This window comes from Zosterops lateralis (assembly GCF_965231275.1).
Source record: "Zosterops lateralis genome assembly, chromosome: 1".
Taxonomy (NCBI): domain Eukaryota; kingdom Metazoa; phylum Chordata; class Aves; order Passeriformes; family Zosteropidae; genus Zosterops; species Zosterops lateralis.
This window is the reverse complement of record NC_139762.1, coordinates 53,087,148-53,114,255: the sequence shown is the minus strand read 5'-3', so window position 1 is coordinate 53,114,255 and position 27,108 is coordinate 53,087,148. Positions and strand designations below refer to the sequence as shown.

General features: G+C 41.8%; 1 protein-coding gene across 1 annotated transcript in view; it reads right to left on the bottom strand.

The window, feature by feature from the left end:
- Window positions 1-26,902, bottom strand: part of EGFR (epidermal growth factor receptor) — a gene marked incomplete at both ends in the record, with an annotated part of 150,427 nt that extends 123,525 nt beyond the window's left edge. Inside the window, one exon of the mRNA XM_083876660.1 lies at window positions 26,800-26,902. Within this exon, the coding sequence (XP_083732786.1) occupies window positions 26,800-26,902 (103 nt within the window). The remainder of the gene's footprint in view (window positions 1-26,799) is intronic.
- Window positions 26,903-27,108: the final 206 nt, after the last annotated feature.

The window sequence follows — 27,108 nt, the reverse complement described above, 5'->3', positions numbered from 1 at the left end:
AGTTTAACATCCTAAAGTTTTAGCAATGTGCAGCTGAAGTAGAATGGATGTCAGGTGTCTATGTGCAAAAGGAGCAGAGATTTCAGGAGCAGAATCTGTTGCAGAAACATTTCATCTTGAAACTGAGTACAGAAAACGTGAAAAAATTCTCCTAAAATGAACAGTCAAAGTTGTGTTTCCCCTTGGTATCAGAGCCACAGCACACACACACAGTTTCACAGTGAAAATACTCTAAATTTCTTTCCCAAGTATATCCCTTATTTGTATTTCCTGTCTACAGATTGCAGTGTCCCTCCCACATGGGCTAAGTGCCACCACTGAATTTGGATGAGTAATGACCAGCTGGGCTGAAACGTCTCCAGTAAAATGTTCCTCCACCACAAAGTATGAAACCTTTTTTGTTTTCTGGCTTTTAGTTCAGACTACAAAGGCTACAGAAAGCATCCTATGTCTAAGCCAAAGGTTTGATCTACGGAAAGTTCAAGCTTGCTTGGTAATGCACACTATCACCTGGAAGGGACTAAATCATGGAAACAGGGTGACATGAGGAACAAGAAACCTTAAAAAAAAAACCCAGCTGAAATACAAAACACAATAAATTGCCTGTACAAAAGAGGAATCAGCATTCCTCTCAGTAACAATCTAGGTCCTAATTACATATAATGATCTTGCCAGGTAGCAAGTTACCCATCAGATCTGCCACCTCAGCACAAGAGGACAGATGCTTCTACCACAACATGCACATTTTCCTGAGAATTGTAGAAAAAGCCAGTAAATATCCCAGGGAACTTAAAGTCTCTGTCCCAACTTCATTTCTCCCTTTCAAAAAAGATAGATTACAGCAGTTTTCTTCACAAGCAGTCTTAGAGGGAGTCTGTGACCCCAGGGCAGACATTCTGAAAACCCTGAAGATAACTCCCAGATAGAGAAGCAGTGTTACTGTGAGATATGTCTAACAAAACCCCTGTTCCACACCAAATGCCCATGGGACAGCATTTTAAAATCCAAACACCAAAAAGATCCTCCTCTCCAAAACACCTTGCTCTCCCAAATAATGAGGGATGAAACAACAAAAGCAGAACATGCATCTTTCCTCCCCAAGCCATGGTCTAAGCAATGCACCTCTGAGTGTCCTCCATGGAATGGATTCCATGGACTGCAGCGTTGGCCATGGGTATTTAACTGTACGCAGGCAAGCACCGATCTGAAATGTGGGAAGGGACCCAGAAATCTCTCCCTAAAGACAAATGCATGGAATTCAACCATCTTATCTATAAGAACTTGGAGACTTCCCAATAACAGGTTAGGACAGCCTTGACATATCTGATGCTTCAGCAAGAGCCCTGTGGGAATGACTCACATCAGCCTGTGCAGCTGGCAAGCATCCAGCTTCCAGAAGATCAGGAGAGTCCCAAGAACTCAGTGGGGCAGTAAGGAATGATTAACAACTTCAAAATCAGAGCAATTTCCCATTTTACAAGGGTGGGAGAGAAGATCTATAAAGGTCAAGCAGCCAAAACACATTTGTAACTGTCCCGTAGTTCTCCAGTTGTAACCTTCTGCCTCTCTCCTGGAAGAAGTGAAGCACCTTAAATCCTATACTTATGGGATGCATGGAATCCTACATGCTTTCCAAACCGCTAGCAAACACAGCTCCGTGCATCAGTGAGATTAGCAAATGACTTTCCTACCAAACAAAGGCTGCAAACATGAGTCATGACAGGATCAAGAAGTTCCTCCATGCTCCACTCCCCAGAAATTTTTATAAAAGTGGGCTCTCTACAGTATCCCTTGCCCAATCTCAGCTCAGCTCTAAATGTTCTACTACCTATAGAATAATTTCTGATATTAAACTGCTATAGTGTGTGTGTGTGTGTTTTGTATCACTGCATGTTTGTATCACTGCAAGTTTGAAAGTTGATTAATCAACCTTCTCAAATTTGCCTTAGGGAAACAGTTGTTCTCTCTCATTATTTATTGATTTTTTTTTAACAGACCTAGATTTTTAACCCAGTCCCTAACCAATTCGACATACCTTCTCTTTCTGAAGGTGAAAAGTAAAGATACCTTTCAGCTGAAAAGCAGTAAGATCTACCTTCACATTAGTGACTCCTCCCTCAGTTCTCCACTCTGTTTGCACAGCAGGATCAAATCAGGCTAACAGGTTGCACTAGGGTCACTACCAACCTTCTCTTCAGCTAGTAATCCCACATATCTTTAAGAGGCAGGAACAACTTTGGAGAGTGTAATTGTGAACAGCCCATGAGCTTAAGTGAGTGAGGTCTGGTGTGGGCCTTTCAATTCATTGCACTTCTACCTGGGAGAAAAACATCTCTTTTTCTCAGCTCCGTGGAGTTCTAAGTGAATTTCAACAGAGATGTAACTGCACAAGATGCATCTGCTTTCCCCCCAGTAAGTGGCAGGGCTGTAAATCAACATTTTATATGCTGCTTCTACTTACTTAATCTAGCAGTTCTCATTATGTTTTCAAGAAAAAATAATACAACTGGATTAAAAAAAAAAAAAAAAAAAAGTAAAGGCTGTGATTTTTTTTTTCCCCCCCTCACACAAGTACTCACAAACTCCTTGGATGTTCTCATAATTTTCTGGCCTTGTCTTTAAAGACACTAATATGCTTAAATACTTGGGAATTAGGTTTCAATTACCAAGATCCCCCAGAGGTGTTTTTACTTTTTCTTCTTCATTATGCAAAGAACATGAAGAAAGATCAAGTTTTTTATGAGACCACCCACAAAGGTTTCAAATATGCTGACTCTTAAACACAAATTTGGAAATGAGAACCTAGTCTTGGTGAATGTATTTTAATGTTAAAAAAAAAATTAAAAAGAAAATACGAAAGACGTCCTTTCACTCTGACAGAGCAATCACACGACAAGAATGAAAATAATGTGACTTCCCAGTTTCCCCAAAACACCATCCCATTTAATTTCATCACTTATAAGGGTGCAGGGCAGATTTAACTATTGCTGCTGCCCTCTTTCTTAAAAAAAAATTGATTTGGCACCTTCACTTTCATCCTGTTCTCCAGGCAGAAACAACACCAGCCATCACTCACTACACCTCCCTGGTGTTGGAAAGACTGAGCTGGTTACCAGAATAATAATGCAAAAATCAACAGGTGTAGACCCATAAGAGGCAGTTAATGCAATTATTAATAAATACAGCAATTTAGTAAAACCATCCACTTAGTTTGTTTACGCTCTAGAAATTTTTGGCCTCCTTGGAAATTATCTTTCATCCTCTGGGAATGGAGTCTCATGGTTGGCTTCAAAGATGCTGGCACAAAGTGCAGACCTTTTGTTTAATTGCCCTCTTTTGAAGCAGAATATTAAGTCAGGTTAGACTGAGTATGAAAGGGAGAACCATATTGGAGTTGATGGGAATGAAAGACAGTAGTACAAACCATACCTACCCCTTCTCCTCAGCTCTAATGGCATTAAGGGAAGCATACTTTCCCATCCAGACTTTGCAAAATGCTCCAGCAAGAAAAGGGAAAAACAAAAATGTTTTGGATGGAAAATGCACTATACTTCCCCGAGTAAATTTTATTTAATTTTATTTTTTAACATACAACAATATCCACAGACTGTGTATCTAAAGCTGTCAGTCTCAGAAGTACTGGAACAGCTCCACTTGTCAGAAAATATCTGATACTAAGTTAGACTAAGGCTGCCTGATAAAAACTCCATTGGTAATGTTTTTAAAGAATCAGGATTTTTATGCAGCAAATGTATGAAAATAAGAATAGACACATATATCCATGGATACATGTAAGTAAATACACACAGAAATACACCACTAACCACACCTTTGTGGACACTAAGGGTTGGTTTGCCCCCAGGACACAGGACTTTTCCAGCATGTTACAATTTAGTATTTGCCTTTGTCAAAAAGAAACTGCCAAAGTGAATAGCTTGAACTGTTTTCATTAGCTGATACAAGTTGTTATGCAAACAAAAGAGAACAACTACTCAGAACACATGGACATGCAGTGAACTGCTTTACTCTTCACAAGGAAAACTTTACAGGGAGAAGAATGGTCTCTTCTCCTTTTCCTGTAACAGCAAAATTTTCTGCTCTTTTTACTGACATTCAGGGCATTGCTTACTTAAAGCTTCCAGAAATTAAATAAAACCACTGCATTGGCTTTATCCAGTTAAGTAAGCAATCACAGATGCTACAAGCAATAAACCCCTTGAGTGCAAGGAGGTGGGTTGCTTAGTCAGGTCTGTTGACTGCCCTGAAACTCCTCCTTAAAAACACTGGTGCTGGATTTTTATTTAGCGTTTGAAGTATTATTTTCCTTTCCTTTGTAAAGTCGTCACCTCAAGTTAGTTATAGCACACTGGAATCTGATGAGATGATGGGCAAACCCCTGTCCCTTTACTTTTGGCCCCGGGAAGTGCATGTCATTCCCATGCAGGAGTTAAACTGTGGTCCTAAAACGGATGTGCAGCCTGGATTTAGACAGTTGATAATGAGTCATTACACGTAACATACAGAGAAACACAGAGGCCATGTGGATCCAGACCACTGCGTGCATGTAAGACAAATGCTGTCTTGGCAAATACAGAAATGCACACTCTTCCCTGCCACAGCAGACAGGGAATTCTCTAGGCAGGCATAGATCCATACCGTACTGTAAATTATGGTCTGTTCTAAATGAAAAATGCTGATTTGGGGATTGTTCACTTTGTTATAATTTTCCAAGAGTAATATCCTGCAGGGAACAGCCAAGTTAATACAATGTTTCCACTCAAAAATTGGCAGTGTGAGCACAGCCGATGGGGTGTATTTAATGAGACTTTGCCTGCTGATAAAATGTTATTGCAGAATGTGCAGGCTAAGGAGAGCCTCATATTTTCCATCCCGGAAGAAATGTTAGCCTAGCAAAACCCAGTAACTAGCAATCGTTCTCTGGACGTGTAACATGATGTATAGTCTTACTCTGTTTCAGACATGTTCTGTAATTCATAAGATCTTTCAGCCATCAGAAGCATACAGATGTCCTTTTGTCTGGCTTATTCTCAAAGGGAGAGGCTTGGGATCTGCCATGGATACAACTCATACCCGTTATTTTCACACTTGGCTCTGACGTGCTGCACAAAGGTTCATCTTGCTACATCTGAACCTGGGTATAATTTACGGAGCTAATCACCTCCAACACAAGTATCTGCTCATCTTTCCTGAATCTACTCAGTATTTTCTCCAAATTTCCCATTTTTGGCACAGAGAGTGAGTAATTTGCAGTGAAATACGAAACTACAGTAATGTACAAAACAAAATCTGGGATTGAGCAACTGAACTGAAAAAAATCCAAAGTGTCAAAAAGCCCCCGCTGCTCTGTTGTGAGCATGGCATGAAGGTAACAGATGTGTGCAGCCCTGAAACCATCCTCTCTGCTCCTTTCCCTGCCCTATGCCTACAGCGCTCAGCACTCCTTTTGCATCCATCAGCTTACATAAAGCTCACAAGCTGCTGAAGTCTGAAACTCATGGAAATGTAGCACGGGGAAAACTCCATTTCACGCTACATCTCCGTGATCAGCATCATGCACAGATTGAAGTTTCAACTTCTGCATCCGTCGCCAGATGACAGATCAGTGCCTGAACACTGAGGGCTCGAAAGAAGAAGCCAAGGACCACAAGAGCCCCTTGGGCTGGACGTGGGAGGTTGCACAAATCCAACCAACAAATGTTACAGGTCTCCCCCAGGGAACTTGGGGGAGTACTGAACAAGATGCACATTGCATGGAGTAATAGTTTTGCCTTAATCTGTACAATATCATTTTGCACCATAACTGTTTTACATCCAGTATTGTGCAGAGGAGGAAAGAAACCCCCCAGCACTGCCTTGAGATCACAGGCCAAGTGCTTGCTAGAGCTACTAACAAACACGTGCGTGAGTGTCAGCCTGTGCGTGTAACTCCACAGCTCTTTTCTCCGCCCCCGTACACAGCACAGGGAATCTGCTAATGCTTAAATGGTGGGGAAGGTCAAAGATTTATTGTGGGAAAGCCAACAGTAATTTTGCTGCCTCTCTAGAATACTGTGAGCAGCCAAATAGCACAGCTTAAGTAGAAAAATGAAGTTACACTTTAATGTCAGGATTTAAAGAAACTGTAGGTTTACTGGTCATAGAATCCACCACCCAAGGGTACAGCCCCACTGAATATTTCCATAAACTGAAGGCAGCAAGTTATTCCCTCATAAGCAGAGCTTCTTCTACATAACGTGACAACAAACTTTCCAAAGGTAGAACTGGAATGTCAGAAACCTCCTTGCTTACAGGCCTGCCAAAAGCCCAAAATCCCTGCCTTTCACAAGGATTTCTCCAACTTTCCTTGTGCCCCTTCACAAGAAGAGGAATGCAAACACTTTGGCAAGAGGCAGAAAAATCTCGTGGGAACACTGTGGAAAGCACTGTGCTCAATCTGGAAGCAGGATTTCCTTTAACACCATGAGGGATGAACTAAGAGGCTTTCTCCCCAAGCACCCATTTGCTTCTGGTCACACACAAGACTTTGGGGAACACCATGTGCTGCAACTGTGAAGTTTCCCAAAGAGACATAACCAAAGCCTTATTTAATCTCTGCACAGTGGCATTTTGTGAGATGTTATCTGAACCCCCAGGCTGGTCCCAGGCTCAGTCCTCGCTTATGGGAATACATTTTTCCATGGAAGAAAGCTGCTAGTGGGAAAGACCCTCTGTGCTCAGGAGTGGCTGCATATTGCAACATCCTTGTTTGGCAGAGGAGGCTGCAGCGTCCCTGCAGCTGTCCTGGGTAGCAGCCAGGGGCTCTCGCCGAAGGTGCTTCATCCCATGTCCAAGTCTTTTATGAGTCCCAGACTTGCACAAGAGGCCTGATGCCAAGTTCAGTATGTTCTTGGTTTTACCAGCTGCCTTTTTAAATTAAACTATTCCAATTCATAATGGGATGAGAAACTAAGAATAACAAGGTGCAATAGCTTCACTTGATTTTGTTCAGATTTCTCGACGTTTAGCTGGGGATGTTCACTCCACAGCCCAAGGCTTCAGTCAGTGCCTGTGGTTCATGCAGACTTTTCTCTGGTAGGAGGAGGCTAAAAGCATTAAAGTGCCAATCCCATGTAAAAAGCATGGTGCATCTAGCCTGTCCTATGCAGAAGTAATGCTAAGTGACACAAAAAGTGAGCATCTCTATGTACTTCATCCCAAAGCTTCCAGGTATTTGTTCCATTACCAAACCTCAAACCTTTTATTTTTTCAATCAGTTGCATTTTAGACCTCTGTGCACTACTTTTTCATTCATCACAGATACTCAGGAACCAGGTACTTTGCAATTTTTGCTCTTTCCACCCTTAAGCACACCATAGAAAAAAGTGGGGCAACACCCAGTGTCGAGGCCTCCCCAATTCTACTTTTCAGACCTCACCACAAGTCACCTGGTGACTGGGCTCACCAATGAAAATTTTCATTGCTGTGTAGGGCCCCAGGCCTGAGGGATCTTTTCTTGCATCGTATAAATTTCTCATCCAACTGGCAACTTCTTGCCATGATGATCACAAAAGCAGATTAACAAGCATTCAGCAAATTTGAGAAGAAATCCTGAGTATGCTACATGAACCAGCTGGGTTTGGATAGCACATGCCCTGTACAAACAGCTCCATCTTCACCAGTGAGGGTAATGGAGCGAACAAACCAGGCCAGTAGTTAAACTAAAAAGCACTGAAAAGAAAATAAAAAAATTCAATTGCTGGCCTCACAAAGTACCATCAATACATGACAGAAAGCAAGCACTTGGTTTCAAAGGGGTCATTAAGCCTTAAACTATCCACTTAACAGGAATGCCAGTAGCAATACTGGTCAAGTCAATGTTTGTGCATGATTACACTTCAAATTTAAATGTGAAGCTGTTGTACACAACAGGATCTGTGGAGACTTGTTTCTCTTTCTAATGGATTTAAATTGCCAATAAAATGGAGCCCAGGACAAAGGTACAAAGCAAGCTTGAAAAATAAGCATGCATTTTCAAAACACCATGAAGTTATCAAGGGCATTTTGTGTTGCCTGTCCAATGCACATAATTTAAAAGAAAATATTCAATTAAAAGTAAATAAAAATTGCGAGGAAAGAGCATCTTTTAAATCAGATCAAGGATGTACAGCCATCATACTGTGCTCTTCTCCACTCTTCCCAGCTATAAGATGCTTTTCCTTCCTATGGAGCTTTGTCCAAATCAGCCCTGAGAATGCTCAGCCAACTGAAAACTTATGGTGAGGACAATAGGTGAGTGGTTGGGCAAAGGAATACACCTATCCCACACCAGGAGAACAAACACAACATGACCAAGATTGGCATCAGGTTCTTTGGCCAAGGAGAAGTGTCCAATCCTCTTTTTCACGGCTCAGTCTGGCCAGTTTGCATCCTTGTGATACAGTAGTTAAGTGCAGAAGTTGTGCAGCACCTTTTGCAGGCTTCCCAGATATTACAGGGCTAGTTTCACCTTATAAAGGCCTTTTGTCTTCAGAGGTCATGTTAGGTCTGCAAAGCAGCTATTGTCCTAAGATTTTGCCAGTGGACCAAACTCTCTTTCAATGGAAATAAGTTATGCACTCCTTAGGCCTCTATGGCATCAAATGCTATAAAAAAAGAAAGAATGGAGATGTAAATATCCCACCTGTTATCCTGGCATGGTGCAGAAAGTAGTACACTAAAAAAACACCCAAAACCAGCCACAAAACAATGACAAAAAGCAAACATTGAAACCAGAGTTCACTATGCCATGTAGGTGCCTCATAAATATCCTCTTTAAGGCTTTACCCGCAGTTGAATTTGGATTGCAGCAAAAAACCTAATTTGTATTCAGCCAAAGGATTGCTGCTAATGCTGCAGAAAAACACAGTGCAGATTAATTCTCAATATTAATGAAAGCAGAATATCCTAAAGCTGTGAACTAATAAATATGCAGTCACAGCCAATGACAGTTTGTAGACAATATATAGTTCAGAGCTTTAAAAGTTTCTTTTTTTTTTTTTCTTCCCTGTTTTCTATTGGCCCACAACTTACAAACCCTGATAGACTTTGCGAGAAAAATGCCATGGACAGATAAATTAATGGGACTTTAAGGAAGTTGTTACAAAGCTCTCACCTAGAGAAGTTTTAATAGGGTGAATCATGCCTAACCCAAACACAACCTCCCAGCTTATCGAGGAGGCTCCAACCCCTGCAGATGCCAAGCTGGGGCCAAAGAGCAAAGGCACAGAGCTGGGCCAGCGTGCCAGGGCTGTGAGCTGTGCCAGGAGCCGTGGGGCAGGCACAGCCTTCCCCCCCAGCACACCCAGACAGGGCTCCCATGGGGCATCACCCACCCAACAGCAGTCTCAGCACAGTGTTTGGCACTCCAGGATGCCTACACACTCCTTGGAAAGTCAGAGGCAACTAGTAACAGGTACATTTCCCCAAACCAGTGGATTTTGTGGCAACTTCTGAACATGCACACACAAGCAGTTTTTAAGACCCCAGCACTTACACATTGCTGTGGCTTCACTCACTGTTTTACATCTAAGAAAATGAAGTCTCTTTAGCACACCTTGTATTGCAGCACATAATTCTTGATAATGCACAATTACTTGGGGTTGAGGGTGAGGTGGGGCTTAGACCATATTAAATCTATACAACAGTGTAGACATAATACACAGATCCTGATTTTATAATCCTCTTTTGACTATCTCATGGGAAAACTATTATTCTGTTCCCTATACAGTCAAGTCAAACTCACCCAAGCAAAATCAAAACCAAAGCTCTCCCCAAAATCCAGAGCTTGCTAAGGATTTGATGCTTGAATTCTGGTAATTTTAGCTCTCTCTTGGTGTATCTTTTTCTGGAGCATACTTCCAGCATGTATTCTGAGACACTAAGTCAAAATCCTCTGCTTTATCTGCAACCGATTATGATTTCCATAATTCCTTATTGCAGTCACAGTGGCCTGAAATAAATACCCAAAACAACAAAAAGCAATTGGCAGACTATGGCATAGGACTTCTCTACAATGAATCATACAGGGCAAACTTTTTTTTTTTTTTTTTTTTTTTTTTTACAAGTCCCTTACACCTGACAGCCCAGACTGGGAGCAAACCTGAAAGACTTGCATCCCTGCTTTTGAACATTGCTTTTCCTGACTGTAGACCCAGGTCTGCTTTCAGACCTGAGCACAGTACCTCAGCATTTCAGCAGGGCTGCAGAAGATTTACCTAAGGGTAGAATGTGACCTTATGTTTCCATATCACAGTGCTGCAGATACTTGCACTGTCCCCTCTTCATACCTGTGCATGTAAAAGTACTGTTAGCTTTAGATAACAGCTGCCTGCAGCACAGGTAAATGTTTGCTATTCCTTCTTATAAATGAAAATATGCTAACAAACTTCCCTGGCTTTCAGAAGCCTCTGGTGTTTAACTTAGTCCATAGCTAAAGCAAGCTCTCTCTTTTTAGCATATCATGTTGTATACAATCAAGAAGCACAGCAAGGGAACACATGCATTTTAAACTGGGAGTGCTAAGCATTATAATAAATCTGGTGCAATGAAATATGGAGTCCATGAAATAACTTTCTAAACCTTGGGAAGCTTCTTTTCCCTGACATCAGTCACTCACTTTGACTTTGTGCACAGGCTGTAAGTTATGGACAAAATGTCATTTTCAGGTATCAACCCTACCTACCACCACATCCTTCAGGCAAGGCCCTGAACTTCATGTACTGAAAATATGCCACTGCCTTTAATTTTAAAATTCAAAACAGACTGTCCCCTCAATGTCTCTGTGAGTAGACAAACAAATAAATTTCCTACCTGGTTAAACTACTACGAATGGTGAACCCAGTTCCTCTGCCCCTGGGAGCTCCTTTCAGATAAACAGTCATCAGACTTCTAAGCTTTTGTGCCTCCATGTCTCCAAAAGCATTTTTAATATGCATCTCAAGCAGCTTGTTAAAAACCTGCTAGTGCTGGAAAGCATTCCCAATGTAACATCGAGTTTATCATCAGAAGTGAGTGATTAATTAGATATCAGGCAGACAGGCTGGATTTTTGAAGGTGGATGTACATTTCTGAGATAAATCACTGCTTGCATTCCATTTTTGCTGTAGCACATTTAAAACACTACATACAAACAACAAAATATATAATTAAAAATTCTGCTTTTGATCACAAACTGACTCCTTTTTGTTGTCTCAGGCAAATTATCATACATGTTACATGTCTGAACATCTTCACTACACACTTATTCATTTAGTACAGTACTGAGAACATGCATGAAATGCCTTTTATGGACTGGACTCCCTTGGCAAATTTGTACCAGAACTAAACTGAGTTTCTGAAGAAACTTCTCAGGGATCCTCTCAATGAGTTTTTCTTATTGTCTGGGCAGCACCACAAAGGGGTTGTTTCCAGTCCCAGGATACAGTCACTACTGCTGCCTTTAACTCAGTGAACTTCCAAGTGCTTTTGGCATCTGTTCAAACAAAACATACTGAGGCAGTAGGATGGTTATCAAATATAAACCTGCTCCACCATCCTAAAATAAGAGTGACAGTAAAGATAGTTACCAAGAGAGAGAATCCATGATCAGAATGGGGATTACAGAGAAGGAATATCAACTTAAGTGCTCTGGGTTATTCTACAGTGAAGGTGTAAAAGGTAGAGGTTCAGAAATCATCCAGAACTGATCTTTCAATGTTTGTGCCTACATGACCCAGGCTAGGAGGGGAAAGCTGCCTTACAACCCAGCATGGCTTTCATGCAAAAGGTGAATTTTCAGAGGCATTTTAATGACAACCTATACCTTCACCATGGCTTGGGTTCAGCCCTGAACATCCAGCTATAGCAGGGTCTTCTTACACCTCAGTGTCTTAAAAGGAGAACTCACATAGGTTTACACTACTAGGTTCAGACTAGCTTAAAATCTTTCTTAGTCTTTCCTTGGTCTCTTGCCTCCTCTTAAACAATTACATTTTATAGTACACAAACTTTTATAATGTACCACTCTAACATTTAATAGACAACAAAACATATTTATATACATACCCCTCAACACAGATTCCTTGTTATATCAAATACAGGTGGTGCACAAATGTAGTATGAAACTTTGTCCAAAACTCAAAACTATCCATAAATCAAAACTTCTAATACTTCCAGTTACTCATGACTTCCATTTCAATCATTTTCAGTGGCTCATTGTAGAGATATGCCAGGTATCTGCCCTCACCAGTCACACCCTACAAAAGTGTCACCACTGGAACCTCTCAAAACCATCACTCCCTTTCACAATGCAATTTTTGTCACCTGTAAAACAAGACTCTTGAACCTGTACAAACTCTAGCCCTACATAGAACTCAGTTGATTTCAAAGAGATTGCACATCAACTTAAAATAACACATCTGTGAAAGAGCTTGCTGAATTAGATCTATTGCTATTTATTTCCATTAAGAACTTTTCTCAACTTCTGAACAAATTCATTATCTCCTTTCACTGTAGCATTCACCAAGTGTTAAGTTCCTACTCTCACTTTAGCTACATGCACTTTAAAAATCTGTCTAATGTACTTTTATAAGCGCTACATAGATGGGAGCTGCTTCAGGACCGGGTGGCATAGCAGTTGCTGTGGTAACACCATTTTTTCTTAAATGATAAAGCAAGAGTGCCAGAGGCCCCTATATACTAAGAACTACATATGAACATATCATCACAGGCCTACAGTAAATAGTTCTCAGGAAGAGAGAGAGGTGTATGCTACACACACACACACACACGTTTCTTTGCAAGAGCTCCCATGTAAAAATTTTGGCTTCAACACATCCCGTGTGTGTAAGTGAAATGCCACTCAACTCCATCAAGTTCATTCCAGCAAGTTTAGTGATATCTCATTTTTGCTAATCCATGAGACCACCTCTCTGGCTGGCAGAAAATCAATCAATCAAAGCCACAGCGCTTTACACAGCCTAAAGAATTCACCCAAATTAATCACATCCAAAAATGTATCTAGTAACAATCTTTTCAGAAAAAAAGCGGAAGGACAATTACCAGAATATCTACTTACTAGACTTACTTGCCTTACCCAGGCATAAGACTCACTGCAAGTTAAAACACTGATACCATAAAATCTTGAGATGTGATTATTATCTTACCTTCTGTTTTGGGAGAATTATTTTTTGGCATAGTGTTCATATAACATAGTGTGGTATTCCATATCAGTTTTTCCCTTTAAACTGGATGAGAAGAATTTTCTTAGGCAAATTAAGTAATAAAAAAAACACCTAAACCTGCAGTGGCAGGCAAAATATCCACAGACTTCAAAGGGATATGATGCCTGCAGTTTGCTGGATTGAGCCTGAAGAGAAAATGCATGTCCCTGCTGCAGTGTTAATGTAACTGAGAAGCAAGAATTCCAGATTATTATTCTCTCTCCTCCAGATCCCCATAATTTTACCTTTTCCAGAAGCTTCCATGCAATGTTTGTTTTTCAAAGTTGCATGTTTTGAAGCTGGGGAGCCAAATAATTTTGAGGCCCTCCTTGAATTCCACTTTACCACTCACTGTCAAGTACATCAGGAAGGTGGAGATGGAGCAAGCAAGTTTATCAATGGGCCATTCAAGATCATTAACTTAAGGACTATATTTTTCTGGGTAAAGCACTCCTGAAGCTGTACAGGTGGAGACTGAAGAATATATTCCCCCCAAGATACTACCCTACCTCTACCATCACCCCCTAAATAAAATAAAGCAAATAAATATGGGCAAACAGTAAGTCTAGGAGTACACACTTGTGTCTATTTAGCACATTTCTGTTCCCCTCCTTCCCAGAGTATAAAAATGAAACTCCACATACAGGCAGGTAAACCAGCTCCTCCTTTCTATCCCATGCTGCACAGGTAGAAAGTCCATGTTCAACTCTTCATTAAGCTCTGTATTAGCAATGCTTACACATTGGATATGTTGAATATCACCAACAAAATATCAGAGCTGGAGCAATTCACTGCTTGACTAAACTAATGACATATTTTCCTGCTGTCCTCACTACATTATCAGTGCAGTATTAACAGTGATGTTGCTTAATGCACTGTTAAATACCCTGTGCTATTTATTTTCTTGCAAAAGAACTTCCTTCTCTTCCCACTTTGGATTAAAGCCCATTTTGCATCACACTACAGCCAATAATTTATCTGACCAATCATGTGGAAGGGATGAGGGAATAAAAAGGAGATAGAAAGGCAGTAGCTGTGAAAACAATTTGAAGGGACTATACATTGACACAGCCTGTAAGTTATAGACAAAATTCAAGCACTTCTGTGCTTCTTTTCTTAAATGGAGTATTAATGCCTATGAAAGTAATTAAGCCTTTTTAACGTTCATGTTTTAGTAATTGTAATGCCAAAAAACTCACTGTGAAAGCTAACAACAGAACAGAAATATAGTAAACTTAAACTGTTTTTTAATTTTCATACAAACCCTGCACTGACATTGCCTATTTCTGCTGACCTAGTGAGCAACTGGCAGAGGTAATGAAAAAGTGCCAGTCCTCTACACACAAGAACTTCAGATGTAAACCCACCTCAGCCCAAGCCAGGTAAGGGACTTCTGGGCAGCTACAGCAATTGTGGACCTGAGTCATTAATTCTTAGCTGACAGTATTTTTTATTATTTATTATTAGAGTTATTACATCTTCAGAGTGAAAGCCTTATTTTATGAAATTACATAAACACCACTGATGGCGATTTATTCCAGGACCTGAAGACGCTCACTGGCAATCTAACGATGGATGGAATTATTGTTGACAATTTTACAAAAGCTTTTATCAGAGTTTATGGGCCATTAAGCCAAACAGGGCGATTACCAGTAAGATATCATCTCTCTCAGTGCTGGCCCACAACAATCCGTTTTCTAATCCTCTCTATTATAATCAATCTGTTTACTTAGAAGTCACATGTTTGCTGTTTCTGAAATGATCTGAGTCTTTGAAACTGTATTTTAGTCCACGCATAGGATCCAGTAGGTACCATACTAAACAAGATAAAATAGCTCTTCTTTAAAATTCCAACAATCAATTCAGATTATCTCTTCATAGGTTGAAATACAAAACACAGGTGTTAGCATACTTGTTTTAAATTACATAATACAGGCAATACAATAAAAAAAGGTAATATTTCTCTCCAGAATATCAAAGGATTCAGTTCTTGACCCCAGTTTGTCACTGACACCTTTCCATGCCCTATGCTATAAGGAATTAATTTGGCTCGTAGTAACTAATGATCAGACAGCTAATTAATACCTTCTCTATTTCTTTTCTATTTTTACTCTTAATTCACTGAATAACATGTGCTCATTGATGCAAACCAGACTGCTGCTGTTCAAAACAAGATGACCCTCATTTAGAAAAAGGGTCTGCTCTTCCTTTTTTGCACATGCTAAATCTTTCATGTGTCAGCGAGAAATACCCACACATACTGATGGGAGAATCTTACACACTGCTAAACACAAACTTCCTTGGTGCTGGATTTGCTCATCTACCATAGACAACTGTGATAAACTGATGCTGCCTAGGGGATCTGCCTCATTAAAGAGGGAAAGAGAGAACAAGAGCAGATCTGAAATAATAAAATCATTAACAAGAGCACCTTGAAGAGCTTATTAGGTAGGAAACAGACTGACAATACCATTGTTCAACACTTAATTACTTCTTGAAGACCAGATGGAAGTAAGAGAGCATTTCAGCAGTCATCCTTTCAAATTAAAAACAAAAAGACAAATATCAAACTGATCCATTAACTGGGCATGTATCCTAAAACAGATGCTTTAAGAAATAATGAGATCCTACCAGATAAATGAAGATGCTCAAGTTTTGACTTTGCCTCTTACTGCAGACTCCCTCACTGCAAGAGGTCAAATTAGGAACAAATTACTTTTACACCAAATTAAAAATGCTACAACTCACTTATCTTTACAAGCAGGTGGAAGCTGAACACAAAACATACATTTGTCTTACATGCTTTCCCTTCCAGATCTGCTGTGAAATACCTGTCGCTGCTCCTACTCTCAAAGACTGAACTTCTGCTGTTAATTTTGGGGTAGTCACAATGGCACCAGTATTTCCCCAGCTGTTACAAACATGGCAGTAAAGGCAAAATGTGAAGCTGATACCACCTTGCAAGCTCCTCACTCAGCCTGCTGCACAGACAACAGCTCAATCCTCATGTTGACCTTCCCCTGCTACATGAGTAAAACTTCGTATAAAAGCCTGTGCCGTGTCCCCAGCATGTTTGGGTACTCAAGGACCAGCTAGAAGGGGCTCTTTTCATTAGAAAGCCAAACACCAAATAGTCAATTTGTGTTGACCAGGCAATCAGTGCCCTGCTACCCATTGTGTCTCACTAAAGACAGTCTCAGCATTCTGATACCAGTCAAAATTCAAATATGGAACCTGAGGTGGAAAAAATTCTCTTACTGGGCATAATTCAACTTCTGTTCACATCACCAGAGGTCCCCATTAGGAAAGACCTGGATCAGTACGTGAGGGAGAGGAGATGTGACTGTTAACACTGGTTTTCTGACAGTTTGGTTTCTAAGAATGTTTTCAGAGCCAGGGGGAAAGGGAGAGAAGTCAAAGTCATACTTCCACCATTTCCCAACTCTCCTGAAATGCCAAGGGCCCCAGGTCTACACACTGCTCTGTGGTGCAAAACCCACGTTCATGTGCAAACCTACCAGCTTCAATTACGGTCCAGCTGTGACAAATCAGCTTCCAGAGTCAGGGCTTTGCCAACTAACAATTCTGCTTCCAAAAAAATTGGTTTGTTTTGTTCTGGTTTAATCGGTTTTTCACTTGGGCTTGTCTGTTTGTTTTTAATGGGAAAAAAAAAAAAAAAAAAAAAGAAAAAAAAAAAAAAAAGGCATGTACTTGGTGCTGAACTAGTCTGAAGAGCAGTAAAACAAATTGAACAAATTGAATCCTGTTCAAGAATTGAGTCAAAATTCCATTCATGAGAAATAGGTTGCAATAAAAATGGAGGAGAAAAACCACTCCACTCCTGTAACTTAGATTTTCACTAAAAGCCTTTACTATTTCAGCAGTTTCCAAAACATCATGCCAACCAGTCACTCAGACTTCAGGACAGCTCCTCCACATTTTTGTGGGAGAAAGTTTCCTTGTCTTCATGTGCCCAGCAGATGATCTGTGAACCTTCAGATTTAACACGTGAGAAGCAAATTTGACAAACAGTCATATCTGCTCATATCACAGCTGTCTCTTCCCAATGATTAAAGGAAATGAAGAAATTTTTATTTTTCTCCCAGCTTCTGAAGTTTGTGCAAAATTCACCACCAATGCCTTCAGTTAGGAGAACCATAACTTCCACTCTCAGAAGAAATCGTGATCACATATGGAAAATGGCATTTTTATCTGGCACTGAAGATCTGATATCTTCATTATTATGGAAGTCTTTTTATCAAATAGGTATCCCTTGTCTCTAATGTACCTTTCATGCTATATTAACTAAAAAAGTTGCAAAGAAACATGATAGCAAAATTTTCTCCTGAATGGAGCAGATGATCACTTGGCCAGTAAGCCCTAAATCTTAGCTATTCTCCATATCCCCTTCAACCTGAGCTATTTATTGCCTTTGACAGCCCAGGGTGTATTTTATTAAATTAACATTGCTTTGCCCATGGTACAAACAGATATGACAGAATAGTAAAGTGACCATACATATTTTAAAATGCTATTTTCACAACACAAAAACCACCTGAGATTTTTCAGTTTGATAATATAGCTACCCGAAATTCAGCAAAACTACAAAATAGCATCAGGAAATAAAGAACAAGAAGACTTTTTCTTCCTTGTCTTCTACAATGAATTGCAACGCTCTCATTCCAAGTCCAAACCCAAGAGCAGAAAGTTGCAGGTGATCCACGAAGCACATCCCCTTCAAAACACCAGGGTGAGCACATAATCCATGAACATGTCTGAGAAAAGCAGTGTTCTGCACCTCTGGTTATACACATCCATGGGAGCTGATGGCCAAGTAAGACATGAAGGAAAGCCAAGACTGCAGCAACTGTAAATATTTGGGAAGCACCTCCTTGAGAATTGCCCACTACAATTACAGAAAATGGAGGTGCCCTTGGCCAGGTGGCTTCTTTTTCTTGATAGGTATCTGTTTGTAGAAAATTCACATGAAAATATAAGTGTAGAAGATACAGCACAATGCCACCTGTGCAAAACAAATGTGCACCTCATTTTAATGTGAGCTCTGGTTAAGTGGCTTGTGTTGAAATGCTACCTAGCATTCCAAGTGTAAACCAGCTTAATCATATCTATTGAAAACCACATAATAAATAACATGAAATATGCAGCATGCCATCCTAATTGCAGAGGTTGTCTCACTTACTAGAAGTCATTTATTTATTCAAATGACTTGAGCTACGTGATTCAATCTGAATCATGGGAACTAGTTACTGATTTGTGCAAACAGCCTCTTACTTCTTTGCTAAAGGCATTGTTGAAATAACTGATCCAACTGCTAAAACAAGCTTCTTCCTTGAACCCTGCCTCCTGCTTTAGTCTTACCTCCTGAGTGAACCTCAGAAAACATCATTGTTCTACAAAAAAACTGTGAACTTAATTTTAAAAAAATTAATTCCAATGTAATGAATTAATAATGCAATGGAAAAATTGGTATTTTCAAGATCAAATAATTGCTTAGTGATAGGGAACAGCACATGCAGCCATAACTGCACTTTGCAGAATTGAAGTACACAGTTCTCAAGAAGAAATATCCACTGCCTCAGATGTGAATCAAACTCAACTTTCAGAATTGCACATATGTCTCAGATCTTAATCTGGGAGGGGGAGTGAATACATATCCCCAGACAGAAGAAGCTATAATATAATTTTTTTTTGGTTGGTTGGGTTTAGGGTTGTTTTTTTTTTTTAAGTTAGGCCTTGCAAACGTGAAAATTGCCATCATAACTATGCTGTACCTACATAGAAAGCATAATTTAGGAAACAGTTCAGACTTAACATCTGCTTACACCCAACCTTGATTTGCAGCTACTGTCTCACACTGCTGTTATTTCAGGAGGTGCTGGGGCTTCCCCGGGGCGGTGGAGCAAGGGGCCAGGCATGCTGAGCCCTACCACAGGCAGGGAGTGAGCACGCCTCAGCTGCCAGGAGCCAAGCCAGATGCATGCCACCACAGGTCACCCCATCCCAGCCTCTGGCCAGCCTCCACCAAGGGACATGTCCCCAGGGAAGGGCACACAGAAGGGCCTCCAGGAAAGGGAAGGAATGATGGTCTGCATGAGACATTTTTTCAAAGCTTGCGAATAAGCCCCAAGTAGGATGTTGGTTACTTTCAACTTCAGGCAGTGTTTATCATCGGCTTGGGCATGGGGTGAGAGGCCAAAATACTAGCAGGCAACTTCATCAGTGGCCAGATGTGTTGCCTCAGGCAAGCATTCAAAGTCTCTGTGGCTTCGATTCCTTGAATCATGATAGGGAAAAGTATTGTTTTACCTATCTAGGAAAACTGCTGTGTGAGCTCACAGTGCCCCAGTGCCAAGACTGGCTGATTTCCAAGACTTTCCTGGTTGTCTTTGTATTTACTGCAGAATCTGGTGATGGCAAGGCAGGGATTATGCCACCATGTCCTGATTACCAAACATACAAACCTCATCCCCACAGTGTGATAATTTTCTTCTTATAAAAGCCAGAGCTAAAATACTACTATCCTGTCATCAAGACAGCTGGTTTATATCCTCTCCTTCCTTCCACCTTTTACCCAGAAAACATCCTGTCTGGCACGGTCCCTGCCGACTCATCCAACCCTACTGGTCTCTGCACCCAGGAAGGAGCCATCTACCTTGGCAGAGTGGTTCTGGCTCACCTGCCTTTGCTGATCCTGAATACTTAAGTTTTTCAGTTTGGGATGGAGGGCGCTGGCAAATCCCCCACTTTTCCAAAGCGCTAGAGAATACTCCTGAGGAGGCTATCCACCTTTCACACAGCACCTTTGCAAGGTAAAGCAACCAGAGAGTGGCAACCCCTAGACAAGAAGGCTTTTAACCCACACAGAAGCATTGCTGGCCCTTGGGGCATTGCTACTGCTTGGCAGTGTCACCTTGCCTGCCCAGAGCCCCTGCCTGCCTGCTCCTGCACCTCCAGCAAGGAGCCTGCAAGGCTCAGGCTCCTCCTCTGGAGCTCAGCAATGTATGGTGAAGGTGCCAAACATGCAGACGCCAGGGAGGTAGTGGATACCAAGCTTCTTTTAATTTAAATGTATTTATTAATGCCTATTTCATTATTTTTACTATTTCATTATTTCAATTTATGAAAATAGAAAAAAGTGATCACAAGCACTTTGGACTTGTTCGCAGAGATCAGAGCAGAACTATTAATGTGTATACAAATGACAATTTACCCCACTCCCAAAACCTTAGTTTTTTGAGCCAAGCTCAGCAAACATGCCTTGGCCAAAAAACTAAGTGGGAGGGAGGTATAAGAAAATCAAGTGGTATTCTGGTATTTTCAAAATAAACCTGCACATTTTCATTTCAAACAACATTTCATTTTGCTTCTTACCCAACTTGAAAAGAAATCATCTCAAGTAAAATTTGATCTTCCAGATTATATTAAAACAGGGCTTTTTTCTTGGTGTTTTGTTGCTGGGTTGTTTTTTTTTTTTTCCTTAATTTCACTAAAACCACCCCTGACATACTTGTTTCAGTATGACTGGAAATTATTCTTTTTTTCTAGGTTTTTTTTCCTCTTCAACCACTGAAACAAACAAAAGCCACCCGTGATTCAATGCACTCTGCTAGTAGAACATGCATGTGAACACGTAGATGTTTACTTTCATGTACACAGATGTGCTGGGCAGCTGAAGGAATGCTGGCAGGAGAAGAATCTCTGCATCTGCCTTGCACGGATCTGACAACAGGCAAAACACACTTTGCGTTCAAGCTTCCCAACAGAAGTTCACACATCCCTATGGGATACATAAATCCAGCACGTCTCTCTCCTAACTATGCCTTTTGTTTGTTAAAAAATAATTTTAAAAAGGTGTGGTAGCACTTGCTAGCTCAACAGCCAACCCACATGGCCACATCTTTTCACTCTGGTCATCAGAAAGATTTCCTCTTTAAACACACAATCTCACAGGTAGGTTTCTCATGTTTCTTCCTTTGAGCAACCCTCAATAACATTAAGCATAGAGAGTACAATACTCACACCTACACATTCCCCCTATAAGACAAACTACAAAGTTGTGTCGCAGTTCCTAATACATAACCATCTTGCTTCAGCAGAAATAGACATTTATTTTGGTCCAACTTCTCTGTACAGAGGAGTACATCTTTTTTTTCTACATTTCCTTGAAGAATGACTTCTGCACATATTAATGCCAAATGTTCTGTAACTATTTCTGAAATTTAAAAAAAAAATACACTATTACTCAATACTATTAGGTCAGCAGAATTCAGCCATTAAAAAGGAAGCATTACAATTCTGTTTGCCATAGTTGGAAGTCAAGAAGTAACATAACCAGAATGGACTGAAACACCACTAGGTCTCATACTGTACCTACTAATAGTGTTCCTGGAAGAAGGGGCAGGAGAAGGTCAAATCCATGTATACTTAACAGGATCAGTAACTGCTGTATTAAGCTGAACAAGGACTTTCAAAATCCACACAAAACATCAAGCAAGGTATTTCCACCCTAATCACCAATAACGTGTACCAATAGTGCCTGGAAAAATATAATTCACCTGAACACTTTCTCGCAACACCTACACAATGCTGATAATCCCACAGTGCAGGCACTCCATGTCCTCATGCATTTCATGAGCTTTCTAAATCCAAGAGGTATGAACAACAGAGGTTCTCAGGAATGGAGAACTTCCAATGAGTCACATCAAACACAGCTTTTATACCATCCTCATCACCAAAGGTGTGTGGCATTGCAGAAGTCTTGTTTGAAGGGTGCATCCCAGCAGTGATGGCCCCTCATTATTATCTCTGTTCCTCTGCCATAGAGCTGAGCATCACACAGCTCCTGGCCAAGGTCCCTGTCACAGGTGAAGCACTGCTCAGGACCCAGAGACGCAAGTTCTGCACTTAGAGCAAGATGTGTTGCTTAAGCTAACCTCGAGGGGAGTGTGAGACAGGCAGCTATCCCTATCACCTCAGAAACTGCTGCTCGAGTGCTCATCGCAGGCTACACACCTCCTACAATTGCCACAAAGCACATGCAGGAATCAGAAAGTGAGAATGATCCTCCCACTAAGAAGCAAATAACAGCTCTGCTGCATTTCCTAATAACTTTCTCTTTCGGATAAAGCTAGTGATTTCCCAGCCAAGTTGAATGTGATTCTTGTGCCAGATAAGCCCTGACTGACAGAAGTTCACGTAGATGTCCAAGGAGAGTAGTACAGCAGAATGGGGGGTTGAGAAATTATAAGCACAATTAGAAGATGCCTAATGCAATTCATGCAATTCCAAAATGACAATTATTCTATCTAGCAAGAATTTTTTACAGAATTTAACTAGTCTAGATTTATAAAGGCTTGTCAGCCAGGTCACCGCAGGAAGTCTTCCTAATATAGAACAGCCAGAAGATGCTTATGTGAGTACAGCCAGTTCTGGCTCCCTCAAATAAAAGTTCTACAAGTCAAATTTGTGTTACACAAACCCTTTTGCAATACAGATCCAAGCCTAACATGAGATTTAACACGAGTTCTCATACCTGTTAAAGCTGGTGCTTAAAACAACATGCTAACACCAATTTTGAGTATTGGTTCTTTTTGGGATAATTCACTCATGTACACTGTGTGACTGTACTCTCTGATGCACAGATACTACTGAAACCTGGACTAGAGCAAGGGTTTGTAGCAACATCAACAGTTTCTATGCAAAACCATTCCATGAAGGTACTGTCATCCTCCCAAAAGTGAAGCAAACCTTCCACTACGCTTGTTTCTGAAGAGCTATTAAGCAAAGGCAGTTTGTGCTCAAGGAAGATAAGGACACTTTCTGAAGGAACTGGTTTGGCTAGTCAGCTATCTTGCTGCTAAAGCTAGCATAACCCAGTGATTTCAGTGATACATGGATACCTAAATGCAAAAGTCAGCCCTGAGGACCATAATGGCATTGTGTGACACTCCCCAAAAGTCTCTCTTTATAAATTAACAAATAAACTACAATGGACTAGTCTGATTGTAAAGTCTCCAGGGCATTAATCTTGATTTTCTATTTATCTGCAAATTTCTTAATATACTCTTGATGCAAGAAATAACACATTTGTATTTAGCAGCACTTCAGCATCTAGTTTGCTCACCATACACACACAATTTGCTGAGAGGCCAATCTCCCTTGTAAAATTTTGCACATAGTCACTATAATTCGCAGATTGCCTGAATTAAGGAGATGTCTGCCAGCATTTTACCTTCCCTTTGCTGCTCTTAGTGATGGGTTTTGGGTTTTTTTCTGAAGCATTCACACACTGAGGCACTGGAGTAAAAGCAACCCTACACTCAACACTATTTATTTCTATTATCACACCAAATTGGGCCACGTCAGTATCTAAGTTTCCATCTCTCTAACTGTATCTACCATTGAGACTGCACAGATTTATTTTAGTTTCCAAATCCAAAAATGTTTGGTCATTTACCAAGGAGAATAGAAAATAATAGATGGTTGCATGGACAAGACCTCACATAATAAATATCTACACAAACATATTAGCTCCTGTCCACATAGAAAATTCCACTCGTGCCAGTCGTAATACAAACACAGGAATGAGAGAACAGTGCACCAGCTCTCCCAGGACTTTAACCCAAGTATGAGACATCCTTCACCTGGTACCAGGTAGACAGAGAACACTGCTGATTCCTCAGGAAAGGTGTGGATGTGTGGGCAGCCCCCTGCTCCTGGGAGGCCCCCAGAGCAGGCACAACTCACAGGCTTCTCCTGCCAGATCTCTGCTCCACAGAGTAGCAGCCAGGTTACACTGGAGTGCATCTAAAAAGGCACTGGATGCTTGCATGTAACTGGATCAAGCTCTGCACAATCCACAAAGACTCATCTACTTGTACACATCTGTCACAAATAAGCATGGAATAATACACAGTGCAGAAATTACAAGACAATGTAAAGGGCAGCACTACTCAACATAAGTACACACACAGCCCACATGTAAACACCACACAGGATATTAGACAGAGGTTTTTCATTTCACATGGACATGAGCACTTCACATGGACATGAGCACTTCAATACCCTTAAAGAACAGTCCTTTGTATAAGACTCCAGATACAGAAAGCCACCACAGTCCACTCTGGGAGCTCCTGAGCTGCCCGGCACGCCTGCGTGCACACTCCTGACACGGAGCAGCACACTCCCATCCCACAATGGCTACAGCTACAGATCAAAACTAGAGATATAAAACCAATATATAGCAACAAAAAGCAATTTGCTGAACCGTAGCACTGTTGCCGAGCACTGGCACACAAAAAGGACACGGGTCAAATGCGTCCAGCTATCACAGGTATTCACCCCAGGTACCACCAAGCAGCCCTCCCAGGGGACATTAGTGGAAATCCGGATTAGTTCCACTGTGCTTAATGTGGGTCAACATCAGAGCAGGTAGATAGAGGTGGGTATTGATCCCTGTCATGAGAGTACTTCACTTTTGAGCAACGCTGTTTGGTTCTGGAATATGTTCAATTAGGGGGTTTTTTTTTGTATCTCAATGACTACAGTGTTATAACACAACCAGCTTTCTCTCATCCATCTTCAAGAAAACTAATTCTACAATTTTGGGTAAATACATAATTATATTTAAATTTCCATTGAAACATTATGTTGATTGGATCTTTTAGGCTGATTCTGATGTTCTTCTAACAGTTGCCCAGGCACCTTTTCTTTTTTTGACACATCTCCTTTTGGTAACAGGACAAATCAGGCTGAAGTTTTAAGAGTCATTTCACATGCGATTTGAATTTGCAGAAGTGTTGCATATATTTATGACAGCAAGTTTCCTTTCAGCATTTCTCTGAATTCTGATACCAGGTCTTATCATTTGACCAAGGAGGCAGTCCCCAACATACACTGATTCTCTGCTACCTGCTGGACCTGTTGCTTCAAATCAGTATCTCACAATTCTCAGATGCTGCTTCATTTTGTGCCTCTGAGGAATTTTCTTGCTCATCTTCAAGTGTGGGGAGAAACTAATAAAAAGTCCAATCAATTGATTAATGCTATCTGAAGAAATCCTTCTGCCTTCACCTCTGCCACTGAGCCTCCAGCTCTTACCAGAGGAACAGTTACTTGCTGACACAACATCCTGGGAATAATCTCTATAAGATTTATCATGTAGCTGTTGATTATTTAGTAATCCTCAAAATACTGGCCACCTCCTAAGCTTATGAGACACAGAATTAAACATTATAAACAAGGTATTTCTCCTCTCTACGTATTATGCAGGGCATGTGCACCTGAGACTGCATCTCAAAAGACAGGCAGAGCAGATGAGGAGGCACTTTACTTCTCATCAGCTTCAAAGGGTGAGGAAAAATAAATAAATAAAAAGAAAACCGGCAAAGAAAAACTGCCCATGTTACATCAACAACAGGTATGAACTTGATTTCTGGAACAACAGAATCTTTCCGCTTTTTAAAGGTTGTGCAACTAGTTCTTTTGGATGGGGTGTTCCTCACTTTGAGGGCGGCTTTACAGTCCACAGTCACGAAAGGCTTTAACTCGGTTGCTCTGAGCCTTGCAATCAGCCCTTCTGGAAAGCAACAGCTCTCTTCTCCCGCTTTTTCTTTAAAAAGAATGAAAGGAAAAAGAAGAAAAACCAAACCACCCAAATCTGCATTTTTTCCCTCCGGCTGGCAGATTTCCAAGATAAAGAGGACTGTTCTCCGGCTGGAACAGCAGCCGGGGCCTGCTCTCCAAACTCACAAAAGAGAAAACACCACACACAGAGAAAAAGCGACGGCTCTGACCGGCCAGAAACGTCTTCTCACCCCCTGAGACAGCTTTTCCAATAAAGAGGGAAAGCCAGGCCCCCGCGGCAGCCCCACAGCCCGGCCCCACAGCCGCTGTTCCCACGCACCGCCGGGACGGGACGGGACGGGACGGACAGGGATAAATCGCTCCTTCCTGATAACCGTGAAACCAGAACCCACACGCCGCTTCCCTTCTTTTCAGTCACCCCTCCCCAGGTGTACACTTCTTTCTACTATTACTATGGCCATTTCTGAACAGGACAAGCGGAGGTGTCACAGCGACAGCGGGTTATCGGAGCGGCGCTTCCCGGGAAGCCGCGGCTTTTCCCCGGCACAGCCGCTCCCGCTCCCTGCGCTGTGCCGGGCTCAGCCGGAGAGCGCCCCCGGGACAACGCGGGAAGGGGGGAAGAAGAAAAAAAGAAACACTAAAGGAGAGAAACGCGACCGACGAGATGTGCCAAGGCTTATTCCCTTTTATTTCCTCCACCCCCACAAAAGAAAATAAGCCAAGAATCAGGAAGTCAGGGCTGCGCGGTCGCTGCTATAGCTTTGGTTTTCTCCCCGTTTCTCCTCTCTCTCTGTTTGGGAGGTGGGTTTTTTGTTTCGAATTGTCTTTTTTTCTTAGAGAAAGAAGTACTCGGGACTTTCCCTCCGCCTGTCCCCCCGGGAGGCCGCGCAGCCCCGGCTCCCTGATCCCCGGGACGGGCCGGCCAAGGGCGGCGGGACCCCCGCGCCCCCCTTACCTTTCTTCCCCTCCACGGCCAGGCAGAGAGCGAGGCGCCCCAGCAGCAGCAGCACCAGGACAGCGGCGCCGCGGGGCCCGGCGGCAGCGAGGGGGCTGCCCATGGTGCGGGACCGCCGCTCCCTCCCTCGGCGGGTGCCCGGGCTCAGACGGGACGGGACGGGACGGGCGCACGGATGAGTCCGCGGAGCCGCTCCTGCTCTGCTCTGTCCTGCTCCGCTCCTGTCCCGCGGCAGCGACCAGCGCTCAGCGCTCAGCTCCTCTCGGGCGCCCTGCCCTGCGCGGCTCCGGGCAGCATCGCTGGAGGGGC